This window comes from Lithobates pipiens, unplaced genomic scaffold (genome assembly GCF_037356315.1).
Source record: "Lithobates pipiens isolate NorthernLeopardFrog02 unplaced genomic scaffold, aLitPip1_a1.2 Scaffold_8, whole genome shotgun sequence".
Classification (NCBI taxonomy): Eukaryota; Metazoa; Chordata; class Amphibia; order Anura; family Ranidae; genus Lithobates; species Lithobates pipiens.
Window position 1 is genome coordinate 578,078,162 of NW_027507903.1, and position 27,993 is coordinate 578,106,154.

The window sequence follows — 27,993 nt, forward strand, 5'->3', positions numbered from 1 at the left end:
TTATATTACTTTTTTTTTTTTTTTTTTTACTTTCGGCTTTAAAACATACAATAAAAAACAAAAAAAATCTCTCTTCATACATTTTGGACAAAGTGTATTCTGCTAAAAGTCTGATAAAAAACAAAAACCCAATGAGTGTATATTAATTGGTTTGCGTCAAAGTTAGAGCGCCTGCTAACTATGGCATATATACTGTAATTTTATTTTTTATACTACTAATGGCAGCGATTAGTGACTTGTAATGGCGCTTAAGCCTCATACATTTAATTATTATCCCATTAAAGAAGAGGAGAATGCGTGCTGCATTTTGAGATTTCATAATTTGCCACGACACGAATGTTAATTCTCCATTACGAACGCTAGTTTACAAGACTGACCGCTTCCGGCTTGTCCTTGCATCCAAACATGCACATTTGTACTTTGGACTTTTGTACACACACTTTGAAAATCTGCCAACACACATTTGTCCGCAGAAAATTTTAAAACCTGCTAGCCAACATATGTTGGTGGAAAGTACCGACAACAATTGTCCGATGGAGCGCACATACTGTCGAATTTACCGGCAAAAGCCTGTCATCGAATATTTCCCATCGGAAAGTCAGATTGAGCGTACGAGGCTTTAGTGTGGCAAGCAATCTGACACTGTGTGGAATTGACCGACACTGACATTAATACAGTGATCAGTGAAAACACTATACACTTATCACTGTACTAATGACTTTGGCTGGGAAGAGGTTAAACTCTAGGGCAATCAAAGGGTTAACCGTGTGCCTAATAATGTGTAATATGTGTAAAGTGTGCTGCTTTTACTTTGAAGGCTTCATGTACATTGCTGCTGGTAAACGGATGTTTAGGTGCAGTTGGGCATTTTTCTCAGCTGCCCCTGAACTCTCCTCTATGTTAAAGCTGGATTCCACCCTAAAGTGGAACCTCCGCTGATTGGATCCCTCCCCCCCTCCGGTGTCACAATTGACACCTTTCAGGGGGGAGGGGGGTGGAGATACCTGTCAAAGACAGGTATTTTCACCCACTTCCGGGCATAGACTCCCGTGGGAGTCTACGCCATTTCCTGCCCTGCCGCGCTGTCTGCTGGGACACACACGGGTCCCAGTGACAGCGGGGAGATTTCCTATTGCGCGGCGCGGCTCGCGCATGCGCAGTAGGGAACCGGGAAGTGAAGCCGATTCGCTTCACTTCCTGATTCCCTCACCTAGAATGGTGACTACAGCAGCCGAGAGCCGAGCGATCGATCGGCCTCGGCATCGCTGGAACCCGGGACAGGCGAGTGTCCATTTATTAAAAGTCAGCAGCTGTAGTATTTATAGCTGCTGGCTTTTAATATTTTTTGTTTTGGTGGAATCCCTCTTTAACTTATCAGTACACAGGGTCCTTTCTAGGCAGTGGAGTTCAGAGGCATTTTTTGGAAAGCAAAAAAAACGTGTTCAGAACGGATGTTCAGAGGCATTTGAAACACCAAATGTCTGTAACAGCTTGTAAACACGGTAACTCGCATTTATCCGCATTTCGTTTACAGGCGGTTGTCATTTTTGACTATTTGCAAGAAAGAAAAAACGCTTCTAAGTGCAAACGTGGCTACACGCGGCTTAAAGCGGGATTCCACCCTAAAGTGGAACCTCCGCTGATCGGATTCCTCCCCCCCCCTCTGGTGTCACAATTGACACCTTTCAGGGGGGAGGGGGGGTGGAGATACCTGTCAAAGACAGGTATTTTCACCCACTTCCGGGCATAGACTCTCGTGGGAGTCTACGCCATTTCCTGCCCTGCCGCGCTGTCTGCTGGGACACACACGGGTCCCAGTGACAGCGCGGAGATTTCCTATTGCGCTGCGCAGCTCGCGCATGCGCAGTAGGGAACCGGGAAGTGAAGCCGATTCGCTTCACTTCCTGATTCCCTCACCTAGAATGGTGACTGCAGCAGCCGAGAGCCAAGCGATCGATCGGCCTCGGCTGCCGGCATCGCTGGAACCTGGGACAAGTGAGTGTCCATTTATTAAAAGTCAGCAGCTGTAGTATTTATAGCTGCTGGCTTTTAATATTTTTTTTTTGTGGAATCCCTCTTTAACATGGCAAAACTGATGTTTTTAAAGGTCGATTTCCATCAGTCAAGTTAAAACATTCAGGAGAGGTGGCCTGGAGTGCGCTCTCAGCAGCACGGTAAGTTGTTTACACAGGGCCACATATATGCAGTCACTCAGCATTAAGGCCCACCCATGGAGAGATCACATATATGTGTACTGATGGCACGAAGGGGCTAATCAAGCACGGTTAAAGTTCAACATATTCTTACCTCCTCAGTGCTGAGTCCAAAGTCACAAGGAAGCACCTGCCGATACTTGAATCGACACGGCAGATCATCCACAATATCCTCATAGTCTAGCTTGTAATACTCTTCTACATATTCCTGGAATGTTTTATCATCTGTGTTAAAAAAAAATATATATATATGATTTTTACATTATCTGATTTAGACCCCATACACATCATTAGACTCCATACACACTGCAGATTTTTGTCTTGAGATTTTCCAAAACAACATAAGAGGTCAAACCTTAAGAGTCTCAATTTGTATGCAATCAAGCAGGCCCTTGCACTACATGGTTTTGGTAAATCTGAAGACAAAAATCTGTAGAAAATCGTATAGTGTGTATGGGGTCTAAGTGTCTGCATGAAGGAACACATTATAAAGGAGGCCTGTACTGTAGGCTGCCTTCAGGGGCCTCCAAAAAATACCAGCTTCTCAGTCACTAACCTGGAGCCAGAATGCAGATAATGTCAGACAGACTTTAGAACCTTTGTGAAAACCTTCCCATGTTACTTTGCAAGCCCCGTGACAATTCCCAAGTCAACCCTAGTGACCAATCAGCATATTCACACCCATTCTTGGTATGAACCAGGCTGATCACAAGCCCAATTCCTGGTAATACATTAAAGTTGTTCCCAGAGAGAAATCTCTGTGAGAAAATGGACAGTAGCACTACTTTCCTCACCCCCCACCAAAGCTGAATACAGGTAATGGAGCAGACTGCAAGATGGATAATGATATATGAAAATAAACACAAACTTAAAGTAACGCATGCATTATTTGTACCTTGTAATGTCAGAGTATGTGTTCAGGATTTAAAAAAATAAAAAAAATTAAAAAAAAAATTAAAAAAAAAATTAAAAAATAAACACACACACACTTTAGTTCCGCTTTAAAAAGTAAACTCATCCTTGGTAATGGCATAAGTGGAATTTTTACTTACCTGTAAACTCCATATCTTGGGAGTACAAAACAGGACAGGTTTTCATAAACTAGGGTCTGTGAATACACCCTAATCTATGAATTATTTCCCCCCGTGTCCTGTACTGTAGAATTAAGATAGACAAGTTCTACGGTCCAAAGCTTGATATCCCTTACCATGATATTGTACCATGTTGGTGGCCTGGTCAGGTCTTGGCTGTTTTCATCTATAAGCCTAGGTCACAGTAGACTGGGCAACATTTGTAAAGCTGATCCATTAGCTAATATCTTTTTAAACATGACAGGGCTCCTAACTTAATAGTCAGTCCTCCTCATATACCTGGATAAGTCTGGGACTAGCCACAGTATGTGGGAGATTTACAGCTATATTGTGCACAATTTTACCCATACAGAGGATCTAAGTCATTAACTGATTACTCATGTTTGCCTGTCTGACTGACCTGGATTAAATACAGGTTTGTCTTTGCTCACAGCTTCAGCAAACACGGACTTCTTTCTCCTCTTGGCGTTCTTCTCTCTTTCGAGCCGTAGCAGCTTTCTTTCTTTACGTGATGGGGCAGGAGCTTCCTGAGGATTGAAGTCTGCATCCATCTAAAGAAGAAAAGAAATAACTTGCCAATGTAAATCAGTGTAACTCCTGCACATTGTTAGCGTTTCTCTACACACCATCACAGCTCACCGTGAAAGGGTCATAAGGGCTGCTTTAGGGATGTTTCTCTGCTAAAGGTACATGCTGACTTTGCTGCATTGAGGGGCCAATGGACGATATTGTAAAATGTATGATGGGAACCTATGTCCCTCAGCCAGAACACTGAAGATGGGTCGTAGATGGGTCTTCCAGCATGACGATGACCCAAAACATACCGCCAAGGCAATGAAGGAGTGGCCCAAGAAGAAGCACATTAAAAGGTAATGGAGTAGCCTAGTCAGTCTCCCTACCATAATCCTATATAAAAAAATAAAACCTTTACGGAGGGAGCCGAAACTTCGAGTTGCCAAGCGAAAGCCAAGAAACCTTAAGAGTGGACCAAAATCCCTGCTGAGCCGTGTGCAAACCTGGTAAACTACCATGTCTTACCTCTGTGCTTGCCAACAAGGGTTTCTCCACTAAGTACTAAGTCATGTTTTGCTTGAGGATCAAATACTTATTTTACTCACTGAACTGCAACCCAATTTATAACATTTGTATTGTGTTTTTTCCTGGATTTTTGGTTGATAGTCTGTCTCTAGCATTTAAAATACACCTATGATAAAAATGTATAGACCCTTCATTTCTTGTAATTGGGCAAACTTACAAAATCAGCTGGGGATCAAATATATTCCTCATTAGTTGCAAAAGATAGGAATCTATTTTGTGAGCCCCAAATGCCTTTACGAATCAAGATATTGCCTTTTAAAAGTAGCAGTGACATTATCAGTGGACTGTGCATAGACTGGGCAGAATTTAGAGCTGTAGGTTGGTTGCAGTAGGTAATCCTATTACAGGCTGCATGCAGAAACTACAAGGAGGGTGGATACAAGATCTGCCACAAAAAGAGAGCAGCAGTGACCGGTCTATAACACAGGATATATCATCAGTCTACAAAAGGAAGACCAGCCTGTAGACAGAAGGTGGAAAAGTCCCACACCGGAACCCAACCCCTATATGGAGAGGTAAAGATACAACTTCAGCTTGAACTCCTGGGCTATGCTCCTCTGACATGTTGTGTCCCACCTACAGAGCTAAATCATAGAGATCTCAATGATAAAGCCCCCATAGGCCTGGCAAAACATGTCAGAAAAGCATAGCCAGGAGTTCAGGCTGAAGCCATATCTTTACCTCTCCATGAAGTGGCCGAGTTCCAATGTGCAGCGCTTCCACCTTCTGTCTTCAGATACGTTTCAGCTAGCCTTGATAAGCTTGTTTGAACAGCACCACCCGATCTGTGCTTTGTACTGCAGGGGAAAGTTTTACAGTGCATTGAACAGCAATACAAGTTTTGGCATATGAGTCCAGTCTGTATTAAAGGAAGGTTCTGTACAGTGCAGGCGTAATCTCTTGTATTCAGACATTTAACCTGTTTTTTTTAGCTTTAAGACATCAAGGTGAACAGTAAATAAGGGCATATCCAAAAATATGGTTTGGTAAAGTTGAGCTGTGGTTACAAGGCAAAGTGCCCTGGCAAGGACAGATAAAACTTAAAAGGATACCTACCATGCCACAAAAGCACAGTTCAAAAAAAAAACCACAAAATGGAGTATTAAATAAACGGTACAACAGGTGATACAATTACCTCCAAATTCAAGAAGTAACAATCACAGAATTACCACAAAGTTTGGATCATCGCAATGAAGTTCGGCATCATCTTCTCCCTCATCACACTTGTCCTCACCATCCCCCTCCTCGCCTTCTGCTCCAGTCCATTTATCCCAGTTCCACTCTCCTGTAAACGAGTCAGGAGCCATAAACCAGAGCCCAGAAATATACAGAATAAACAGAGTAAAAGAATAACTGGAACCAACATAAGACTCACCATCCAACTCCTCTTCATCATCAAACTGTGGCTTCTGATCCTCCTCTACTCCATAATAATCATCTCCAAAGCATTTCTACAACATAAAACAGTTATACAGGAGGTCATATAATAAAATGTATGAATGATCTTGATATGTGTAGTGCATTCATTCACAGATCTGATTACAACAGAGAGATGACTTCTGATTGGTTGAAATGACCCAACTGTATTTCTGCACAGCTATCCTAAGAAGCATATGTGTTGAGTTTTTATCCATTGCTGTGATAACAGGGGAACTGACTCCTTAAATAATACATTTGATATAAGTGATTGTAAAGGATTGTTTTTTAAATAAAAACCATGTCATACTTCCCTCCACTCTGCAGCTCATTTTGCACAGAGTGGCCCCAAAAATCCTCTTCTGGGGTCCCCCGGCGGCTCTCGTGGCTCCTCCCAATATCAGATAACCCACTAGGACAGTGATGGCGAACCTTGACACTCCAGATGTTTTGGAACTACATTTCCCATGATGCTCAACTATACTGCAGAATGCATTAGCATCATGGAAAATGTAGTTCCATAACATCTGGGGTGCCAAGGTTCGCCATCACTGCCCTAGGAGAAGCGCTCTCCCAGGGGGGTTACCTTGTGGGCTTGCTCCCAAGTCCAGAATTTGCGTCCCGAGACCTGCATGCCGGACTCGGCCCCCGCACCCAGCGTCATTGGTTCTGATTGACAGCAGCGGGAGCCAATGGCTTACGCTGCCATCAATCTATCCAATCAAGAGCTGGGACCCTGTGGAGAGAGGGCCAGCACGTCCCCGCTAAGGAGATGAAGGGGCTCAGATAAGTAAAATGGGAGGGCAAGGGGGCCAGTGACTTTTCACCTTAATGCATAGGAATGCATTAAGGTGAAAAAACCACGAGGGTTTACGACCCCTTTCATTTTCCTGTTATTTTGCAAGAGGCGGACTTGGCACTGAGATTTTCTTCAAGTGATTCTCTCAGGTCCACTATCCATTCTGAAAAATTGTCACACAGTTATCTGCTTCTGTAAGGCCTGGTTCGCACCTTTTCTGGTGCTTTTTGCAGACTCGTACTACACTACATGGTTTCCTATGAGACACGTTCATATCTATGCTTTTTTTTTCAGCCGATGGGTTTTTGGAAAGGATCAGTGCCTTTTTTTAAAAATGCAAAATTGAGTTTTTCTTGCTTTTTTCAATAGACTTCAATGGAGAAGCTGCAAAAAAAATCACGTAGTGCATTTTTGCCACGATTTGCGTTTTTTAATCTGCCCAATAACAAATTGGCCAACAAAATAAATGAAAAATGCGATGCACATGACATTAGCTTGCAAAAAATTTAAATAAAAAACGTGATGCACACTAGCACATGCTATTAGCTTGCAAAAACAAAAAACCGGAAAAAAAAAAAACAACCTTTAAAGTAGTAATTTTTTCAACTTTCCATCTATTAAATCTTCTGCCCTTGTTGTTTTAACTTTGGATAGTAAGAGATTTTTTTTCTGACAGTCAATACCTTATACAGCCCACTTCCTGTTTCTTGCCTGGTAAAAAGCCTAGGCTTATGACATCATGCACAGCTCTCTCTCATGTGAGAGTTTGCCAGGAAGTGAGGGGGGTGAGTCAAAAGAGGGCCAATGAGAGCTGCAGGTGTGCCTCTGTTTGTGTAAATCCAGGAAGTGAACAGGCAGCAGCTTCAGCTGCCCATAGTTAAAATAATTGCAGCAAGACTCAGTGGAGGGAGATTTCTGCAGCATATCTGGCAAATACAGAATCACGGTATATATAAAACAATATGCAAAGTGGTTGGAGGGAAGCTTCAGAATGGCAAAGATGTTTTTATTACAAATTATGTGAGCAGACTGCAGTTCCTCTTTAACGTGAAGGTATCGTCCAACAGATTTCTCAACATTAATCCATTCTCCTTCTCCAGGTAAGAGCAAACAGCCTTCCTAATGGGACACTTTCTCACAAGAACAAAACTTACCTGCATAATCTGGTCATGTTTTTCTGGGTCAAAATCTTCCAGCAGGTCTTCCTCAGTAACTCCAAGATTCTGATCTCCCGTCAGCTCTCGCAACTTATGCAACTTGTCCTGCAGCTCCTTCCTCTTCAGGTTCTTCAGCTGCTTCAGCTCTTCCTCCTTCTTCTCTTTATCCTGTAGACAGGACAGAACAAAATGGTCACTAAAGTTATTCCAGCTGCTCCCCCCCTCCCCCCCACTCATCTGTTCCCCTCCCGCAGAAAAATTTCCTGGCCTCACCTTTTTTTTCCTCTCCTTTATCTCCTCTCGTTTCATCTTTCGCCGATCATCTTTCCTTCTCACTGACTGAGCGATTGTCCTAGGAAAAGTCTTAATCTGCAAACATAAAAACCAGAATTATACTATAGATTGCATAAACTAGTATAACGAGACAAAATATATGTGTTTGCACAATATTCGCATTTCATTACTGCAACGACTCTCATTTCAAAAGGGAAGATAAAAAAAAAAAGAAGACCAACACTATAAACGATAAAACTTGGGTTCCTTCTGGCGATGGCTGCTGCTTAAAAGCCATGTCACCCCAGTGAATCTGCCACCAGAGATGCCTCATCAGAGACAAAATCACCATGGTGCAACTTAAACCCTTCCAAAATGGGTGTTGCTCCCTCACTGGCTGAAATGCTGCAGAATCTTGATCACTAGCAAGAGAAGAGAAGGAAGTACTCCTTGTTAGTCTGGCTAATGAGGAAGAAGAATCAAAACATAGGTGGTCTCCTACCAATCCGGCTGCTGGCATTGCCAGGAACAGGTCACTGGCATGGCATGACCCTTAAAGCGGTAGTAAACTCACTGAGATTTTTTTTCTGACCTGCAAGGGAAAAGGCATAATGAGCTAGTATGCACCGCATACTAGCTCATTATGAAATACTTACATTAGAACGAGACCCCGACATCTCGCCCAATCCACGCCGAGGGAGCTGACATGTTCCCTCGGCGCGTCTTCCGGATATCGCGGCTCCAGCGCTGCGAGTGGCTGAAGCCGAGATATCGTCACTTCCACACACAGGAGATTTCTTTCCGGCAGGGTCCGGTGTCTGCCGCACTTTCAGCCAAGAATCCCCTTATTATAGGCTTACCTGTAGGTAAAAGTTGTAGAAAAAAAAAAAAAAGGACTATACAGCCACTTTAAGTTGGCTTTACTCCTGTAGAATGTCATTAGAAAAGTGTAGTTTTCAGAACCTTTATCTAAGAGTTAAAGGGAATGATTTGAAAATCGGGATTGACCAAAGTGAGTGATAAAAAAATAAAAAGAATCTAAAAAAGGACAAGAAAGGGAAATGTTGTTAAATTCAATGAGAACACATTTCTAATAGCTGAATTTGCTCCCAGGTGAGAAAAAGAGGACTAACTGTTACACCTGATAATAATAGGTTAGAATGTAGCGCTTACCAAACAAATTGAATATATTAAAAGAAAATAACGAGGAATGAACCTTTGGAGGTAACACCAAAAAAGTATATCCAAAGGGGTAATAAGTATTAACATATTAATATCTCATCAATACTAAAGACATTGATTAATAATATCACTGTCTACAATGATAGATGAGAATCCCCTCTCCAAAACAATCATAAAACAAGGAAAAGACAGGGATGGGAGAGGATCCACAGACGGAGCCGCCTAATGGCCAAACATAAGTATCCAATTCATGAAAAAGTGCATATTTCAATCAAATAACCTTCAAACTGTGTAGACATCAATAAGTATCCTTAACCACTTCAATACCGGGCCTATTCTGGCACTTCTCTCCATGTAAAAATCATAATTTTTTTGCAAGAAAATTACTCAGAACCCCCAAACATTATATATATATATATATTTTTTTTTTAGCAGAGACCCTAGGGAATAAAATGGCGGTCATTGCAACGTTTTATCTCACACGGTATTTGCGCAATCATTTTTCAACAGCCTTCAACTGTTTCATAAATTAAAAAAATTACAAAACAGTAAAGTTAGCCAATTTTTTTTATATATTGTGAAAGATAATGTTATGCCGAGTAAATAGATACCCAACATGTCACGCTTTAAAATTGCGCACAATCATGGAATGGTGCCAAACTTCGGTACTTAAAAATCTCCATAGGCGACGCTTTAACATTTTTGTTACAAGTTACCAGTTTAGAGTTACAGAGGAGGTCTAGTGCTAGAATTGTTGCACGCGCTGTAACGCACACGGTGATACCTCCCTTGTGTGGTTTGAGCGGCATTTACATATGTGGGCGTTCGCTTCTGAGCGTGAGCTACTGGGGACAGGGGCGTTTTAATTTTTTTTTTTTTACACTTTTTTTTTAAATGTTCGTTTTTTTGATCACTTTTATTCCTATTGCAAGGAATGTAAACATCCCCTGTAATAGGAATCTATGTGACAGGTCCTCTTTATGGTGAGATATGGGGTCAGTAAGACCCCACATCTCTCCTCCAGGCTGGAAAGCATGAGATCGGGGCAAAAAAATAAAAAAAATCACCAATCCCATGCTGACAGCCGTGGCTTTGTTTACTTCCGGGTACCCGGGCGTGACGTTATGACTCCGATGGTCATAGAGATGACTGGTGACCATCTGGTCACTGGAAATCTCTATGCTCGTCATCCGCTATAGGCATCATCATTCAGATATCCCCCACAAACTAGAGGACGTCATTTTACTATGGCCGGGTATTGAAGTGGTTAATAATAAAATCAATCCTTATTAAGGATACTTATTGATGTCAACACAGTTTGAAGGTTATCTGATTGAAATATGCACTTTTTCATGAATTTGATACTTATGTTTGGTCTGTGGACCCTATCCCATCCCTGTCTTTTCCTTGTTTTATGATTGTTTTGGAGAGGGGATGCTCATGAGATAATAATATTTGAACACTTATTACCCCTTTGGATATACTTTTTTGGTGTTACCTCCAAAGGTTCATTCCTCATTATTTTCTTTTAATATATTCAATTTGTTTGGTAAGCGCTACAGTCTAATCTATTATTATCAGTTTAATTTGGTGTGGGAACACCCTGATGTTGGCAGCTGTCTGTTCGTTCCTTCTTTTCCCTTTGGTTTTGTGCATAGATCCCCCCATATATCAAACTCTTACACCTATTCTTTATCTAGCAACTTACAGAGTCATTACAGTGCCCACAAGCTGCACTTTGCACACAACCAACCCAAGTTCGTACAACCAGTACTATACATACCAAATCAGAGTCTGGCTCTTCAAATCGGAAGTTATATTTTCTTTCAAAATCTTCTTGTTTCTTCAAGAAAAGTTCCCCTTCGTCCTCAGAATCAGAGACATGTGGTGCTTCCTCCAGTGCTGGGGGGCTAAAGGACAATTTTATTACAAAGAGGTTCAGGTGAACCTAACGTTGCGCAGTAGATTTTTATAAAGTTTAAAGCGGAGCTCCACCCAAAAGGAGAAGTTCCGCTTGTTCGCACCCACAGCTACAGTAGCTTGTAGCTGATGACTTTTAACTTTTAATTTTTTTTACAGACTGGAACTCCACTTTAAGGAATATGTAAATGGCACTTTGTGCAGGCTGCAAATTTAATCAGTGAAATCATCATTATGCAAATGATAGGAACTATTGGCAAGCTGACTTAATCAGCGCCCTTACAGTGAAGCTTTAGGGTAGTGTCAGGTTGGTGCTTTTAAAATCACATCTGAAAAAAAAAAAAAATGTCATTGCTTGATCTCCTTCTGAAAATGCTAATTGCCTGTCTGACACTAGCTTGGCTGGCTTCATTTCGGGAACAGAAGAGCTAAAAAGCTTACACAACTAATTTAAGGGTTCCACCATGCTCTGAGCAGAAGCTCCATGTTGCTGAAGGGGTCTTCGGTCCATATTATAGATTAGTGCTCTTATAAAAAAAAGAACAGCTAATTATGCAAAACGGTACTGTCCTTGGGATATGAAACTTGGTGCATTTTAGTGTGTGAGCTCAGAGACAAAAATCTTTCCGAATTACAGGACGAGCAGTAACAGCCAGGCACCTATTAGGAAATGATTATTTGTGCAAATCTAGGAAAAGAAAGGCAATTAAAAATAAAGGGCACTTTTAGACAAAGTGAACTTTTCCTGTTTGTCCCTTTGAACCCACCCTTCTACGCAACAGATGCATACATACCAAGATGCGATGGCCAGTTCCTCCATTGTTCATTTCCATTCAGCAATGCATGTCTCCCTCTCCTGGTCACACCTGCGCAGCGCATCACACATGGACGTTGTCTAACTTTTGTCCACAAGGTGGCCCCATAGTAGTCTACAGTATGCAGGTGTGGCAAGTAGAAGGAGACTTGCAGCTCTGAATGTAAATAATCATAGGAGGCTATGGCCACCAGATCTCTGTAAAAAAAAATCATCTGTGGGGGGGTTAGGTCAGCTTAAAGGGCAAAAAAGGATAAGTGCACTTGTCTGCAAGTACACTTATGCTTTTAAGTGACGTTAAAGCTTTAGTTTTTATTTCTGTTTTTTTAACAATAAATATGTTATTACTTACCTGCTCTGTGCAATGGTTTTGCACAGAGCAGCCCTGATCCTCCTCCTCTAGGGTCTCCCACTGTCATTCCTGGCTACTCCTCTTCGGGGGGTGTCTCCATAGAAAGCCACCTTCTATGGGGGCACTTGTGCAGTCTCGCCCCAAGCCGCCCTGTGTATGTCTAGAGACGAAGACAGTGTGTCTTAGCCCCGCCACAGGATTTTATGGACGGGAGTGGGAGCCAATGGTTCCCGCTGCTATCAGTCTGCCCTGGAGGGAGAGAGCAGAAAGAGCTGCTGCTCTTGTGCATTGGGATCAGGTAAGTAGAAGGGGGGCTGGGGGGGATCCTGCAGCACAGAAGGTTTTCTACCTTAATGCATAGAATGTGATAAGGTAAAAAACCTTAAGGATTTAGAATTACTTTAAGTACATCTAAAGTTGTTTTCCCCAACTTGAATACTGTAGGCGATGATTAATATCCATATAACGTTTTTATTTGCCATCTGTGTGTCATGCAAGAGATTTCCCTTCCTGTTCTGTAGCTACGACAGCAGATCCCATCTTTGCTAACACTAGAATAAGTACCCCGACTAAAAGAAAGCAGAGCAAAATTGTATATCTCACCATTCCTCGTCTTCATCAGATTCAGACTCCACATACTCTTTGTTTAGAATATAATCTCTCAGAAACTTCTCTCCTTCATCCAGGGAAGGATCAGTCCAGTATGCCTTCAGATAACTCTGTATGGACAAAGCACAACATGGTCACTGCTGCAGTGCCATTCATTCTTCTCTGAGGAACGGATTCTGTCTCAGGCTGGATTCACACTATTGCCAATTGGATGAGGGTTCCCCGCATCCAATTTGCAAATAGCAGGAGATTTTGACTGGCTCTCTATAGAGCCGGTTCATGTATCTCTGTTGCAGCTCCGGTGCAAATTTGCACAGGAGCCCTGTGCATCTTTTGGTTCTGAAATTGGACCTGAAAATGGTGAACGGGGACCCACCATCGGACCCCTGTGAGGCGCATGCGAAGATAGTGTGAACCCAGCCTGACAGACAGCAGGGTATTTTCCTCAGGAAACAGGTGCAAGTCATCCCCTGGTAAGAGTTTCCATGGTGATTCAGACACAATTCCCATTTCAGCAGTCTGCAGTTAATCACAAAGAAGTAGAGATAACAAAGATTCTCTTAACTGCAGGATGGAAACATTTGTGAAGAGGCAATAACACTGCAGAGAGCGCTCTGTGATACTGGAAGAGCTTGGTCACATGATTTTAAGAGGTCTTGTGACTGCGAACTACTCCAGGCACTTATTTAATCCCATTTATTAAAATGAATCACGCTTCACTTGCTAAGGCATACCAGTACTTCACTGTGCTTTTTAAATCAGTGGTATGGCAACCATAGGACCTTACAGCTGCTTTATGTGTGTACCATTGTACCTACCATTTCCTTCAGATCTTCTTTCCCTTCTATGTCTTTCTGCCCTTTCAGCCATGCAATGTATTCCTCTTCCTCCTCCTCCTGCAGGAAGGTAATGGGACAGATTATAAAAACAGAAACAAATTTTCACAATTTCGACATTTTGACTTTGGGGTAAAGTGCCCAGTACTGAACTGGTTAAAGAAATCATGTTCCACTTCATTCTGATTAATTTTCCACCAAACATTTATGAATATAGCTTGGGTGTGAAAAATATGGTTAAAAAAAACAAACACACATCTTGTTGTCAATGAGCTTCCGAGGATCATTTCTATAGTAAGGAGCTGAATATAAAATGAGGATTTGAATTGGTTGCTGTGGGAAAAAATGCTCTTGTTTGCATACCTATTACACATAACTACTAAAACATCAGTATAAAAAAACCATTGTTACTTTCCAACAGCCACCAAGAATGAACCTTGCAGATTCCAATTGTCACTATACCAGAACTTGCAGGAATTTAATGGAACTGGAATCGAATCTGGAGCAGCTGTGCATAATAACCAATCAGCTTCCAGTTTCAGTGTGTTTAGTTTGGCTAGGTAAGGCCCCTTTCACACATGCGGACAGTATGTCCGTATTTCATCCATCCGTTTGCAGATGAAATACGGACATACATGCACCCCTATGGGATAGCGGGTGTCTGCGGATGAACATGCGCAGACACCCGCTATTGTCCGCCTCCACAACTGTCGGATTCTGCAGACGGAGGAAAATCCTATTTTTCTATCCGTCTGCAGAGCGGATCGGATGAACACGGACAGACGGTCCGTGCTCATCCGATCCCCATAGAGGAGAACGGAACGGAGAGCTGGCTCGGCGGGGATAATGGAGCGATCCCCGCTGAGCAAGCAGATCATCACGGGGCGGATAATTACTGATCCGTCCCATGTGAAAGGGGCCTTAGGCTTGGAAAATGAATGTTAGAAGGCGATCAGTTGCCACGCACAGATGTTTCAGATTCTGACAGTCTTAGTAAATTTATCTCTCAGAATTTTAGGATGGCCTTGAGTCAGCACTGTTTCCAGTTGTCTGCCTAAAGAAATTGGGTATTTGTAATAATAGGCACTCAGGGTGGATCTTGGACAATTTAAAGAAAACCTTACCAAGTAAGAGGAGGACAATCAAAAACACCGATATCAAACATGTGTAAAGCACAGAACTTTAACTCCCATAATTTAGCAAAAACATGTAAAAATATAAGGCTGGAGTTAGTGCTCACCTGTTCTTTTTTGGTTTTCATTCGTTTGGTTAAGAGATTAGCTGTGGTGCCATCATCCTCTTCATTGTCACTGTCCTCAACAAACGTTCGAAAACTGGAAAAAGTTAAAGCATTTTATGAATGTCATCAATGATTAAAAGACTAGGAGCCATGTTTGCGTCACTCTGGGATGAGAAAAAGAAATTCCATGTCACATATCTCCCCCTATCTGTGTCACCCTGAGGTAAGAGGGACAGATTCCATGTCACATATCTCCCCCTATCTGTGTCACCCTGAGGTAGGAAGGACAGATTCCATGTCACATATCTCCCCCTAGCTGTGTCACCCTGGGGTAGGAGGGGCAGATTTCATGTTGCTTAAGTACACCCACTATAAAAAAGCTGCTCAGGAGATTTTCTAGCAGCAAAAATCCATCTCTAGAACTCGCAAATTCCTAACTTCTTTCCCGATAGTCACAACAGTACAGAAGACAAAGTAAAGCCATAAAATGAGTCAGTTGATAAATACAGAAAAATCGTCAGCAGTCACCCACCTTTCTTTGAGCTGCCTCTGTTCCTCTAGGTATGTTGGGGATCGAGACCTCTGCAAAATAAAAAAAAAAATGGTTTGGCTTACAGACAAAGCTACATTTATTAATGTGTCAAGTCCCCTGCCTAAATTCTACATCTCATCACCAAAGATCATAGTGGGCCTTGAATTAACCTTATAACCAATTGAATTTCACATGTGACAGTTGCATTCCTGGCAAGTGTTGAGAATTTTTCTCATTTAGTGTCGGTCCATACTGCCGTGACTTGTCAGGCAACAAAGTCACGCCCCATTAAGACCCCTTTTCACGCAGTTTTCAGGCGCTTTAGCCCTGGAAATAGCCTCTGCTAAGCACCTGAAAACCGCCTCCCATTCATTCCAATGTAACATTTCACACTCGAGAGGTGCGCTTGCGGATCGTTCCGAAAAGTCCTCAAGCAGCAACTTTGGGGCGGGTTGGGAGCACTGTATTTAGCGCTCCCAAAATGCCCTGCCCATTGGAATGAATGGGAAGTGCTTTCAAAGCGCCTGAAAAGAGATTTCAAAGCGCTGCAAAACGGGAGATTTTAACCTCTTTTTTGGAGTACCGGGGGAAAAGCGGTGCAAAAGTGTCGCTAAAACGAGCGGTGCAAAAGCGCCGCTAAAATGAGCGGTGCTTTAGCACTACTGGCTGGCGATCTCAGTGTGAAAGCAGTCTTAGTGGAATGGAACCAGCCTAATCGGTGCAACTTAAAGTCGCTCCAACTTAGAAAAAGGTTCCTGCACTGCTTTGGGGCAATTACAGCACAACTTGCATTGACGTCTGTTAAAGAAGTCAAATGCAAGCCGCAATGAGGTTGCGCTGTGCTATGCGACTTTAAAGCGGAGTTCCACCCAAAAGTGGAACTTCCACTCATTTGTCTCCCCCTCCGGTGCCACAATTAGCACCTTTCGTGGGGAGACTCCCACTTCTGGAAGTCCGGCCGTGGCCCATGACATTACTGCGTGGCTCCCTCCTCCTTTCCCTGTCGCCGGGCCAGTAGGAGATAGGAGCGGGGCCTCGCGCATGCGCAGTAGGTTTCTCGGCGTGAAGCCATAAGGCTACACTGCCGGGTACCCTTACCTGCAAAGGCGGTGGCAGCACCTGCAGTGTCGACATTGCTGGATCCAAGGACAGGTAAGTGTCCTGTTGTTAAAAGCCAACAGCTGCAGTATGTGTAGCTGCTGGCTTTTCATTTTTTTTGGACGGAAAACCACTTTAAAGCCGCACCAGTGTGAACATCACAGGCTGGCTGGCCCCTCTTGCAAGCATAGCTTAGTAAAACATTATAAATAATGCCTCATGTGACTTGTAGTGTACTAGCAGGTGAACTGGAACTACATGCCTCTAAAGATTTGAATTGTCACCTGTTGTAAATATAATTTCATAAATCTGAACCTCCGATGTATGTGCATTGTGTGTTCTATATGCATTATCACTTTGCTGGAAACTATACAAAAGATGCACAAAGAAGGACTTTTTCTATTACTAAGAACCCACAATATGCAGGTGTGAACAGGTCCTTGAAAGAATAGGCCTTAATATTACACAAGCTGCAGAAGATTAACAACTGAGAAAGCTCATTCCTAATACCTAAAAAAAAAATAATTACCAACACACAAGTTCATACCTGATCTTGTAATAGGCCTTCTTCTCCATCTGAGCTTTCTTCATCCTCATATTTTCTACAAGCACAGAGAAGAATGAGTATTATCATCAAAACATCAAGAGTTAAGGTCAAAGCTTTATCGTGGCAGTCACTAAGGTCATGGCTTGCGGCCATCTCACCCTTCCTTCTCCAGGATCACTTTCCGCTCATAGTCTTTGAGATACATGGGCTTTTCTTTGGTGGATTTGCTCTGACTGGTAGCTGGCTGATCTGAAAAGGCAAAGAAGTGTTTTTGTAAGCAAAAATGATAAAAATAATAATAGGAAGAAGTATAACTCCTTCTCTAGATGTCCACATAAATATGCCAATTGTCCAAAAACATATATACAGTGGGGACGGAAAGTATTCAGACCCACTTAAATTTTTCACTATTTGTTATATTACAGCCATTTGCTAAAATCATTTAAGTTAATTTTTTCCTCATTAATGTACACACAGCACCCCATATTGACAGAAAAACACAGAATTGTTGACATTTTTGCAGATTTATTAAAGAAAAACTGAAATATCACATGATCCTAAGTATTCAGACCCTTTGCTCAGTATTTAGTAGAAGCACCCTTTTGATCTAATACAGCCATGAGTCTTTTTGGGAAAGATGCACCAAGTTTTTCACACCTGGATTTGGGGATCCTCTGCCATTCCTCCTTGCAGATCCTCTCCAGTTCTGTCAGGTTGGATGGTAAATGTTGGTAGACAGCCATTTTTAGGTCTCTCCAGAGATGCTCAATTGGGTTTAAGTCAGGACTCTGGCTGGGCCATTCAAGAACAGTCACGGAGTGGTGAAGCCACTCCTTCGTTATTTTAGCTATGTGCTTAGTGTCATTGTCTTGTTGGAAGGTAAACCTTCGGCCCAGTCTGAAGTCCTGAGCACTCTGGGGAAGGTTTTTACCCAGGATATCCTGGGACTTGGCCGCATTCATCTTTCCCTCAATTGCAACCAGCCTTCCTGTCCCTGCAGCTGAAAAACACACACACACAGCATGATGCTGCCACCACCATGCTTCACTGTTGGGACTGTATTGGACAGGTGATGAGCAGTGCCTGGTTTTCTCCACACATACTGCCTAAAATTAAGGCCAAAAAGTTCTATCTTGGTCTCATCAGACCAAAGAATCTTATTTCTCACCATCTTTGAGTCCTTCAGGTGTTTTTTTTTCAGCAAACTCCATGCGTGCTTTCGTGTGTCTTGCACTGAGGAGAGGCTTCCGTCGGGCCACTCTGCCATAAAGCCCCGACTGGTGGAGGGCTGCAGTTATGGTTGAGTTTCTACAACTTTCTCCCAACTGCATCTCTGAAACTCAGCCACAGTGATCTTTGGGTTCTTCTTTACCTCTCTCACCAAGGCTCTTCTCCCCCAATAGCTCAGTTTGTCCGGACAGTCAGCTCTAGGAAGGGTTCTCATCATCCCAAACGTCTTCCATTTAAGGAGGCCACTGTGCTCTTAGCAACCCTTAAGTGCAGTAGAATTTTTTTTGTAATCTTGGCCAGATCTGTGCCTTGCCACAATTCTGTCTCTGAGCTCTTCAGGCAGTTCCTTTTGGCCCCATGATTCTGCTCTGACATGCACTGTGAGCTGTAAGATCTAATACAGACATGAGTGTGGCTTTCCTAATCAAGTCCAATCAGTATAATCAAACACAGCTGGACTCAAATGAAGGTGTAGAGCCACATCAAGGATGATCAGAAGAAATGCCCCTGAGTTAAATATATGAGTGTCACAGCACCGGTTCTGAATACTTAGGACCATGTGATATTTAAATTTTTATTTTTTAATAAATCTGCAAAAATGTCAACAATTCAGTGTTTTTCTGTCAATATGTCAATATGGGGTGCTGTGTGTACATTAATGAGGAAAAAAATAACTTAAATGATTTTAGTAAATGGCTGCAATATAACAAAGAGTGAAAAATTTAAGGCGGTCAGAATACTTTTGCCCCCACTGTATTTCTCTGTCCCTCTTAACCAATTGCACTCTGGGCATTCTACACCCACCCAAAAACATGTCATCATTATACACAGGGCATGTCTAGTATGTCCAGGCCTTCTGCACTACTGCTGGAATCCTTCCCTGTCCCAGTACCCAGCAATTCAGCTCTGATTAATGACAGCTGCATTGCCGAGAACACAGGTCGTCGGCAGCAGGAGCTGTCAAAAAAAAAAAAAAAGCAATCTGCCAATGTTTATCAACATCGCTCAGGAATACAGAAAGTTACAGCATCCGTCAAAAGTAAGTACACCCCTCACATTTTTGTAAATATTTTATTATATCTTTTCAGGTGACAACACTGAAGAAATGACACTTTGCTACAATGCAAAGTATTAAGTGTACAGCTTGTATAACAGTGTAAATCTGCTGTTCCCTCAAAACTCAACACACAGCCATTAATTTCTAAACCGCTGGCAACAAAAGTGAGGACACCCCTAAGTGAAATGTCCAAACTGGGCCCAAAGTGTCAATATTTTGTGTGGCCACCATTATTTTCCAGCGCTGCCTTAACCCTCTTGGGCATGACGCTCACCAGAGCTTCACAGTTTGCCACTGGAGTCCTCTTCCACTCCTCCATGATGACATCACAGAGCTGGTGGATGTTAGAGAACTTGCGCTCCTTCACCTTCTGTTTGAGGATGCCCCACAGATGCTCAATAGGGTTTAGGTCTGGAGACATGCTTGGCCAGTCCATCACCTTTACCCTCAGCTTCTTTAGCAAGGCAGTGGTGGTCTTGGAGGTGTGTTTGGGGTGATTATCATGTTGGAATACTGCCCGGCGGCCCAGTCTCCGAAGGGAGGGGGGTCATGCTCTGCTTCAGTATGTCACAGTACATGTTGGCATTCATGGTTCCCTCAATGAACTGTAGCTCCCCGGTAGGTCTCATCAGACCACAAGACATGGTTCTAGTAATCCAAGTCCTTAGTCTGCTTATCTTCAGCAAACTGTTTGCGGGCTTTCTTGTGCACCATCTTTAGAAGAGGCTTTCTTCTGGGACATCAGCCATGCAAACCAATTTGATGCAGTATGCAGCGTATGGTCTAAGCACTGACAGGCTGACCCCCCACCCCTTCAATCTCTGCAGCAATGCTGGCAGCAGTAAAATGTCTATTTCCCAAAGACAATCTCTGGATATATCTTCTTATAGCCTAGGCCATCTTTATGTAGAGCAACAATTCTTTTTTTTCAGATCCTCAGAGTTCTTTGCCATGAGGTGCCATGTTGAACTTCCAGTGACCAGTATGAGAGAGTGAGAGCGATAACACCAAATTTAAACACACCTGCTTCCCATTCACACCCTGAGGCCTTGTAACACTAAAAAGTCACATGAAACCGGGGAGGGAAAATGGCTAATTGGGCCCAGTTTGGACATTTTCACTTAGGGGTGTACTCACTTTTGTTGCCAGCGGTTTAGACATTAATGGCTGTGCGCTGAGTTATTTTGAGGGCACAGAAATTTTACACCGCTATACAAACTGTACACTCACTACTTTACATTGTAGCAAAGTATAATTTCTTCAGTGTTGTCACATGAAAAGATAAATAAAATAAAAAATTTACTAAAATGTAAGGGGTGTACTCACTTTTGATATAATGTTTCAATATACAGTATCATTTGTAACTTTCTGTGTTTTTCATCTACAGATCAAAAGGGATGAACTTCGATCTGCAGATAAAGAGAGTTAAAGCAAAAGAAAAAAAAAGTGCTGTTCACCACTAATTAACTCCGTATTCTTCTCCATTCACGTGTAATTTTCCTGTTTTTGTTTGCCTTGTTCATTATTATTTTTACATGTATCAAAAAAAAAACATCATTTGTAAATAACTTTGCAATGCTTTGTACCAAAATCATTATTTTAAAAACAGGACAAATTACAGAATAAAATGCAAACTTTTTTTCTGCAGTAACACTATTTATGTTTAAACTAACACTGCTCAAAAAAAAGAAAAAAAAAAAAAAGTATTTTGTTTAGTTTTATTAAGTTTCATTGTCTAAGGATTGCGAGAAAGAAAGTTGTTGCAGGACGATATTCACAAATAGAAAGACTTGTTTGTCCTTAAAAAAAACAAAAAAGATAACAATGTATGTATTACATTGTTATCTTAAAAGTGGTTGTAAACCCTTACAAACCACTTTGACCTACAGGTAAGCCTAGATTAAGGCTTACCTGTAGGTCCAAGAAATATCTCCCAAACCTATACGGTTTAGGAGATATTTGCCCGAAGACGGGCACAGAGGCGCGCAGGCGTACTGAGCGTGGCATCCTTGATAACGAAGATGCCGCGCGTCTCGGGTCACGTGCGCATGCGCGGGAGTGACGTAATCGCAGCTTCGCGAATGACAGCGGCGGAGCTGCGAGACCCACTGAGAAGATGGATGCGGCGGACTACAGGGGACAGCGGTGACTTCGCTGGCTCCTGTGTCAGGTAAGTGACACATAATGGACTACTATGTGATGCATAGTAGTCCATTATGCTTTACCTTTGCAGGGAATGAAAGGGGAAGTAAACTCAGCAGAGTTTACTTCCTCTTTAAGTAATGAAAAAATGAATCGCTGAATAAACAGGCTCACAGCAGAAATTCGAAAATTGCTCTAGTCCATACGGGGTAAACAGGTGTAAGAGCCGAAGCGGTTAAAGAGGTTGTAAACCTTCCTGTATTCTCTGCCCCTATAGGTAAGCCTAGAATAAGGCTTACCCATAGGTATTGTAAATATCTCCTAAACATGAGCCGTTTAGGAGATATTTACTGTATACCGGACCGATTATGTCATCAGCGCATGCGCTCTGCAGGAACAGCTGCCTGTTCCATTTCTTCAGAAGTCAGCTCCCAGGGGTGACGTCACACGGCTCTGGCCAGTCACATAGTCAGAGTCCGTTCCCCGGAAGGAAGGCAGGCAAAGATGGATGCGGCCTCCAGCGGGGACAACGCAGGCAAGTGTCACATAATGTGCTAGTATGCGATGCATACTAGCACATTATGCCTTTACTTTGCAGGGACGGAAAAAAAAAATTGATAGATAACTATCACAGTTTACTTCCCCTTTAAAGGGCAGTTTTACACTGATCAGCTGTGGTTTAAAGGATAAGTTCACATTTCTGAACATGTTACACCCTGAATAAGGATGTAACACGTTCAGTATCTACCCCCTTTCCCCTCGACCCACCTCCTCCTTGTAACAGCGGGCCGGTGATCTTCTCCTTGCACCCGCCGTCACTATTCAAAAAGAGCATGACCATGAGGGGATCCGCCCACACAAGCGCATCATCCCTGTGAATCAATGAACTGCAACTACCATAAGCCTTTGTGGCTGAAAGTTTGTAGTTCTCAATGAACAGGGCGCTTATGAGCACTCTAGGTAGTTCAATGAGCTCCTGTCATTAAATAACTGCCTGCATCGGAGGTACAGGCAGACAGCTATGCAGACAGTCTGCAGGAGCCTATTATTACACCCATGATCATGAATGCAATGCTTCACAAGCATCTAAAAAAAAAAAAAAAAAAAAATTATATATATATAATTTGCAGATGTAGCGCAGTGTTTTGGTGCAGATTACCTGCGCTTTCCTATAGACATCTATTAGACCAGTCGTTTTTTTGTGCAGTTTCTGAAAGAGCAGCAAAAGTCCTGCATGCTGCATCTTTGGTGCGCTTTTAGAAAATACACCAAAAACGCCCAACGGCCAATAGGAAAGCGCACGTAACCCACAACAAAACTGTGGGTACACTGGGCTACAACTGCAGCAGATCAGTGTGAAACTGCCCTTAAAGAGAAGAAGATCACCATAAGCAACATGATAAACCCGTATTTTAAGATGTAACATGCTGCTAAGGACCAAACACACTCACCCCCTGAGCACCCCACCCACATAACAGCAGGCAGGGGTTACTATCCCCCCCCCCCCCCCCCAGCAGCTGCTGCTGTCACATTTAAAATCAAAGTGTGATTCATAACGTATGCCATCGTGGCAGATGCCTTGTAGTGCTTATTGGACTACAAGCACGCTGATCAGTACCCTTGTAATCCATTGAACCTTCCTCCAGTTTTCTAACTGTACATAAGGAAGTACAGGCACAAAGATGGAGGGAGTGTGTGCAGAAGCCTGGCAATGCACCGGCAATCTATTGGTCACAAATGCAATACTTTGCAGACTGTGTAAAAAAAAAAAAAATAATAATAAATGAAATGTTTTTTCTTTATCTACTAACATGAACCTACTAGCTTTTAACATGGATTTTCAAAAGAAAGCTCAAGCAATATTGTATCTGAATGATCACATGCAGTTTAGTGTAATAATTCTTGGCATTATATTTCACGGATGGGATTTAAAAACAAAAGGAATTAACCTTCTATATGTTAGAAGTTTCTCCGTTTTTTTACGCAACAATTATGACTATAACACAATAGAAAAGCAAACACAGAGCACAATGGAATTATAGTGTATTTGAAAATACCTGTTTCTTTGTAAAAAGTGACATCCTCTTGGTATATCCTTGGATCTTTCTTTTTGAGCAGAGACAGTGTACGATAAAAGTCCCTCTCCACTTCTGGATCAATGGTCTAGAGAGATGGGAAAGAAGATCATCTTCATAAAGGGGGGGAAACATGTCACATAAATAACACATTGGGGCTAAAAACAAATAAAAAGAAGCTCCAAAATTCACAGTTCCACGTTAACATGGAGACAAAACTTCTTTGTTTCCCCATTTTGGATTATGCAAGAAACCCCTGTTTCTTTGTTTTTTGCTATCTGTGTCCCATTGGGGTGATTTCCCTTCACTTCCTGTTCCATTGCCACAACAGAACGTGAGGGGAAATCCCTCTAAACTGCAGGAAATCTCTGGTTGTCGTCAGAACTAGTGTCCTCAATGGAAGATTTCCCTTCTGGTGACAACCAAAAAATTTTCGGATGATGATCACCAGGACGAAGAAAGGGCAAATCTCACTTAAATCAGTGTTCCAGCTGCTATTTATTTTTTTAAACTCAACAGCTACAAACACTGTAGCTGCTGACTTACCTGCCCAGTGAGCCCGCAATGTCGGAGCCTAAGGCCGATCCGTTCATCGGATCAGATGCTGGCGCCGCCATCTTAACGGAGGTAAACGGGCAGTGGAACCTTGCGGCTTCACTGCCCATTTCCTACAGCGCATGCGCGAGTCACGCAGCATTTTGTAAATGGTCCGTTGTTTTCTGGGACACACACATGTCCCAGAAGACAAGGGGGCAGCTCGCCGAAGAGGAGGAAGCGCTGCAGAATAGGAAGAGGCAGATTAGGAAGACTGCATAGCTACAGGGGGTTTCTGGTAAAATTAAATGGTTTTTTTTTTATGAATGTTAAAGTAAAATTTTTTTTTAGGGTGGCCCTCCACTTTAAGGTGAGACAGACAGTGATAAAAACTTGACAGATGTTCTAATCCCTCTCCACTCCATCCAAAACAAAAAGAAAACGTTTTGTCTTTAGTTTTAGTTAAATACTCACTGGCTCATCCTCACTTTCAGATCCGGAGCTGGACGATCCACTGTCCTCTTCACCTTTGTCCCCATATCGATCCTTTACTACAAGAGAAGAACGAAACACTGAAAATTTAGAAGCCGGCACATCCAAAGAATTATCAGGGATGCTCTCCTTTACAGAGAGATAGAACTCTATACTTTTCATCTCTTCTACCAGGATCTTCCTCTGAAAACAGAACATCTGTCTAAAACTGGTCATACACCTATAGATTATCTGCAGATTTTCTATGGTTAGATGGAAAAAGTGCAACAGATTTCTCCATGTTCGCTAAACTGTGTGGATGGAGGAATCTCCCACTTTTTCCATCTAACCATAGAAAATCTGCAGATAATCTATAGGTGTATGGCCAGCTTTAAGCTGGCCATTAGGCGTGAGCTTAGACGTGTTTGGATCTTAGTCCCAGCCAGAAAAGCGGTCACTGCGCACTGCCCACCATAAGCGGCTGAGGCACTCCTCACCCTGTAGCCATATGTATACAAGGGGCATGTGTAAGTTTTTACTGGAGGGGGGAATGCCTCAGCTGATTATGACTGGTGGTGTGCAATGACAGCTTTATGGCTGAAAAAGTTCAGGGGATTCAGACTGCGATCCAAACAGCGCTTATTCCTGGTGGCCCTACACTAGTAGAATTTCATTTGAAGTTTTCCATTTTAAAAAATGTTAGTTTGATTTTCTAACAGTTAGTGGGGTCAAATCCACAGGAGCAGAAGGGAGATTTTTCCTCAAAACCAGCAAATTTCTAACAGTGAATGCTTTTTTTTTTTAATGGTAAAATTTATTATGCGTTTCCAAAACATTATGTTGTTTTTTTTTTTAATAGGACTCCAGTTAAATCCTTGTACTGTCACTGGGAGCGTTGGAACTTGTTACCGTAGTTATTTTTGTTTTACACAGCAATAAAAAACTGACCTAGGATCAAACCCTTCCACTCTATATCCAAAGCAAAAGAAAACACTTCTGGACCTGGGCCCTAAGGGCCGGTTCACACTGCAGGCGAGGCGAGGCGACTCCGACTTGCCTCGCCGCGACCTGCAGCGGCCTCGGCGGCGACTTGCAAATGACTTCTGTATAGAAGTCAATGCAAGTCGCCCCGAGGTCGCCCGAAAGTAGTACAGGAACCTTTTTTCTGAGTCGGAGCGACTCGAGTCGCTCCTCTCAGAACGGTTCCATTGTACAGAACGGGGGCGACTTGCGGGAGCGAGGCGAGGCGAGTAGTGTCGCCTCGCATCGCCCGCTGTGTGAACCGGCCCTAAAGTGATTCTTTCATGAAAATAGAAGATCTGCCTAAATGACAGCTCCATGACAAGTGTATAAATATATATAACTATTTTAGAGCTACACAATTAATCGTCAAGAAACGTTATCGCAATCTTGACTAAAGTGTTTCACTTCTATTCTTTCTATGCAAAGAATTCTCTCTGCTCTTCTAAAGCCACAGCCCTTTAAAAGAATGGAAGAGAAAAACTGGGCAGCCTACCAACAATCAAAACATTCTTTATCAGTTGAACTCAAGTATAAACAAACATTGTAACAATTTGTCATTGGAATAGACTGCGTGCAAGTGAAAAAAATTTAAACACTAAGGCCCCTTTCACACATGCGGATGATATGTCCGTATTTCATCCATCCGTTTGCGGATGAAATACGGGCCATACATTCATCCCTATGGGATAGCGGGTGTCTGCGGATGAGCATCCGCAGACACCCGCTATTGTCCGCCTCCGCAAATGTCCGATTCTGCAGACGGAGGAAAATCCTATTTTTCTATCCGTCTGCAGAGCGGATCGGATGAACACGGACACACGGTCCGTGCTCATCCGATCCCCATAGAGGAGAGCGGAGAGCTGACAGGGCGGTCCCTGCACAGTGTGCGGAGACCGCCCTGTCCGCAGCCGGCTCAGTGGGGACAATGGAGTGATCCCCGCTGAGCGAGCGGATCATCACGGGCCGGATCTTTACTGATCCGCCCCGTGTGAAAGAGGCCTAAACCTTTCTCTGACATTTGTTGGTTTCAAGTTAAAATATTTTTTTTTTTTGCAAGAAAATGACTTAGAACCCCCAAACATTATATATATTTTTTTAGTAGACACCCCAGAGAATAAAATGGTGGTAGTTGCAATATTTTATGTCACACTGTATTTTCACAGCGGTCTTTCAAATGCAATTTTGTTTTGCTTAAAAAAAACAAAAAAATACACCACAAACCAGTCAAGTTAGCCCATTTTTTTTGTATAATGTGAAAGATTTTACGTCGCGAAAATCGTGATATTTTTATCCTAAGCAAACAAAAAAAAAAAAAAAATTGTGATTCTCATTTTGGTCACAATCGTGCAGCTCATATATTACACATACATACATTATATAAAGAGTGTCAAAAAGTGTATAATTTTAACCTCTTGCCACCCACATAATAGAGATGTGCAGTGGCAAAGAGGGTGGGCTTTAATGCCCATGCACGGCACACATGCATCCATGGGTGGCAGAGCCGTCTGTGCGGAGAACGCACCCACTCAAAGATGACCAGGGTGGAAAATTATGAATGCTTTTTTCATCATTTTCATGGTTTATACACTATAGATTTATTTTCTGATCAATCTCTTCTGATAGGAATAATCAATGTATCAAAGTGTGTATGGCCACCATACGTGACCACTTTTGACACGCTTATAGCATTTACAGTGCATTCCAGCTGCAAAGCATCATCACCTGCCGAACTCTGCAAGTCCTTTTATTTTTGCTCCATCGTACATTGCTGCTAAAACTGGTATACATACACCTCCATCCACTGCCAGTTTGAACAATTTTGAGTGGCACTACTCCTACCCAAACAAACACACACACTCTTCTTCATTTCAAACATCCTTGGTAAGAATAAAATATATATAATAAAAATACAGCATAAAAATTTTAATGTATACATACTTTATTAGTTTATTTTTGCAAAGGTTTATGTATTAAAAAACAAAACAAAACAAAAACCACTCTGCCTCCTAACATCGTATCTCTCCACTATATGCCAGGAGAGCAAAATCCCACTATACACACACATATATATATATATATATATATATATATATATATATATATATATATATATACACACACACACACACACGATAAAAATACAGCATAAAGAAAAAAGATGCAGCATAAAAACTAAAATATATATATATAGATTATATTTTTTTTCTAACTTCCACTACTCGTAATTATTGGTTGGTTTGTTAAACTTGTGTAAATTGTGTCAGTCTAACTACATACAATAAGA

General features: G+C 42.2%; 1 protein-coding gene across 1 annotated transcript in view; it reads right to left on the reverse strand.

The window, feature by feature from the left end:
• The window catches only part of KRI1 (KRI1 homolog), a 50,991-nt gene that overhangs the window by 14,450 nt on the left and 8,548 nt on the right, over positions 1 to 27,993 (reverse strand). Inside the window, exons 2-16 of the mRNA XM_077470233.1 lie at positions 24,690 to 24,766; positions 23,664 to 23,769; positions 17,336 to 17,426; positions 17,178 to 17,232; positions 15,533 to 15,582; positions 15,001 to 15,094; positions 13,743 to 13,820; positions 12,919 to 13,034; positions 11,013 to 11,139; positions 8,048 to 8,143; positions 7,772 to 7,942; positions 5,778 to 5,853; positions 5,572 to 5,687; positions 3,705 to 3,855; positions 2,308 to 2,438 (exon numbers count right to left, since the gene is read on the reverse strand). Of these exons, the coding sequence (XP_077326359.1) occupies positions 2,308 to 2,438; positions 3,705 to 3,855; positions 5,572 to 5,687; positions 5,778 to 5,853; positions 7,772 to 7,942; positions 8,048 to 8,143; positions 11,013 to 11,139; positions 12,919 to 13,034; positions 13,743 to 13,820; positions 15,001 to 15,094; positions 15,533 to 15,582; positions 17,178 to 17,232; positions 17,336 to 17,426; positions 23,664 to 23,769; positions 24,690 to 24,766 (1,535 nt within the window). The remainder of the gene's footprint in view (positions 1 to 2,307; positions 2,439 to 3,704; positions 3,856 to 5,571; positions 5,688 to 5,777; positions 5,854 to 7,771; positions 7,943 to 8,047; positions 8,144 to 11,012; positions 11,140 to 12,918; positions 13,035 to 13,742; positions 13,821 to 15,000; positions 15,095 to 15,532; positions 15,583 to 17,177; positions 17,233 to 17,335; positions 17,427 to 23,663; positions 23,770 to 24,689; positions 24,767 to 27,993) is intronic.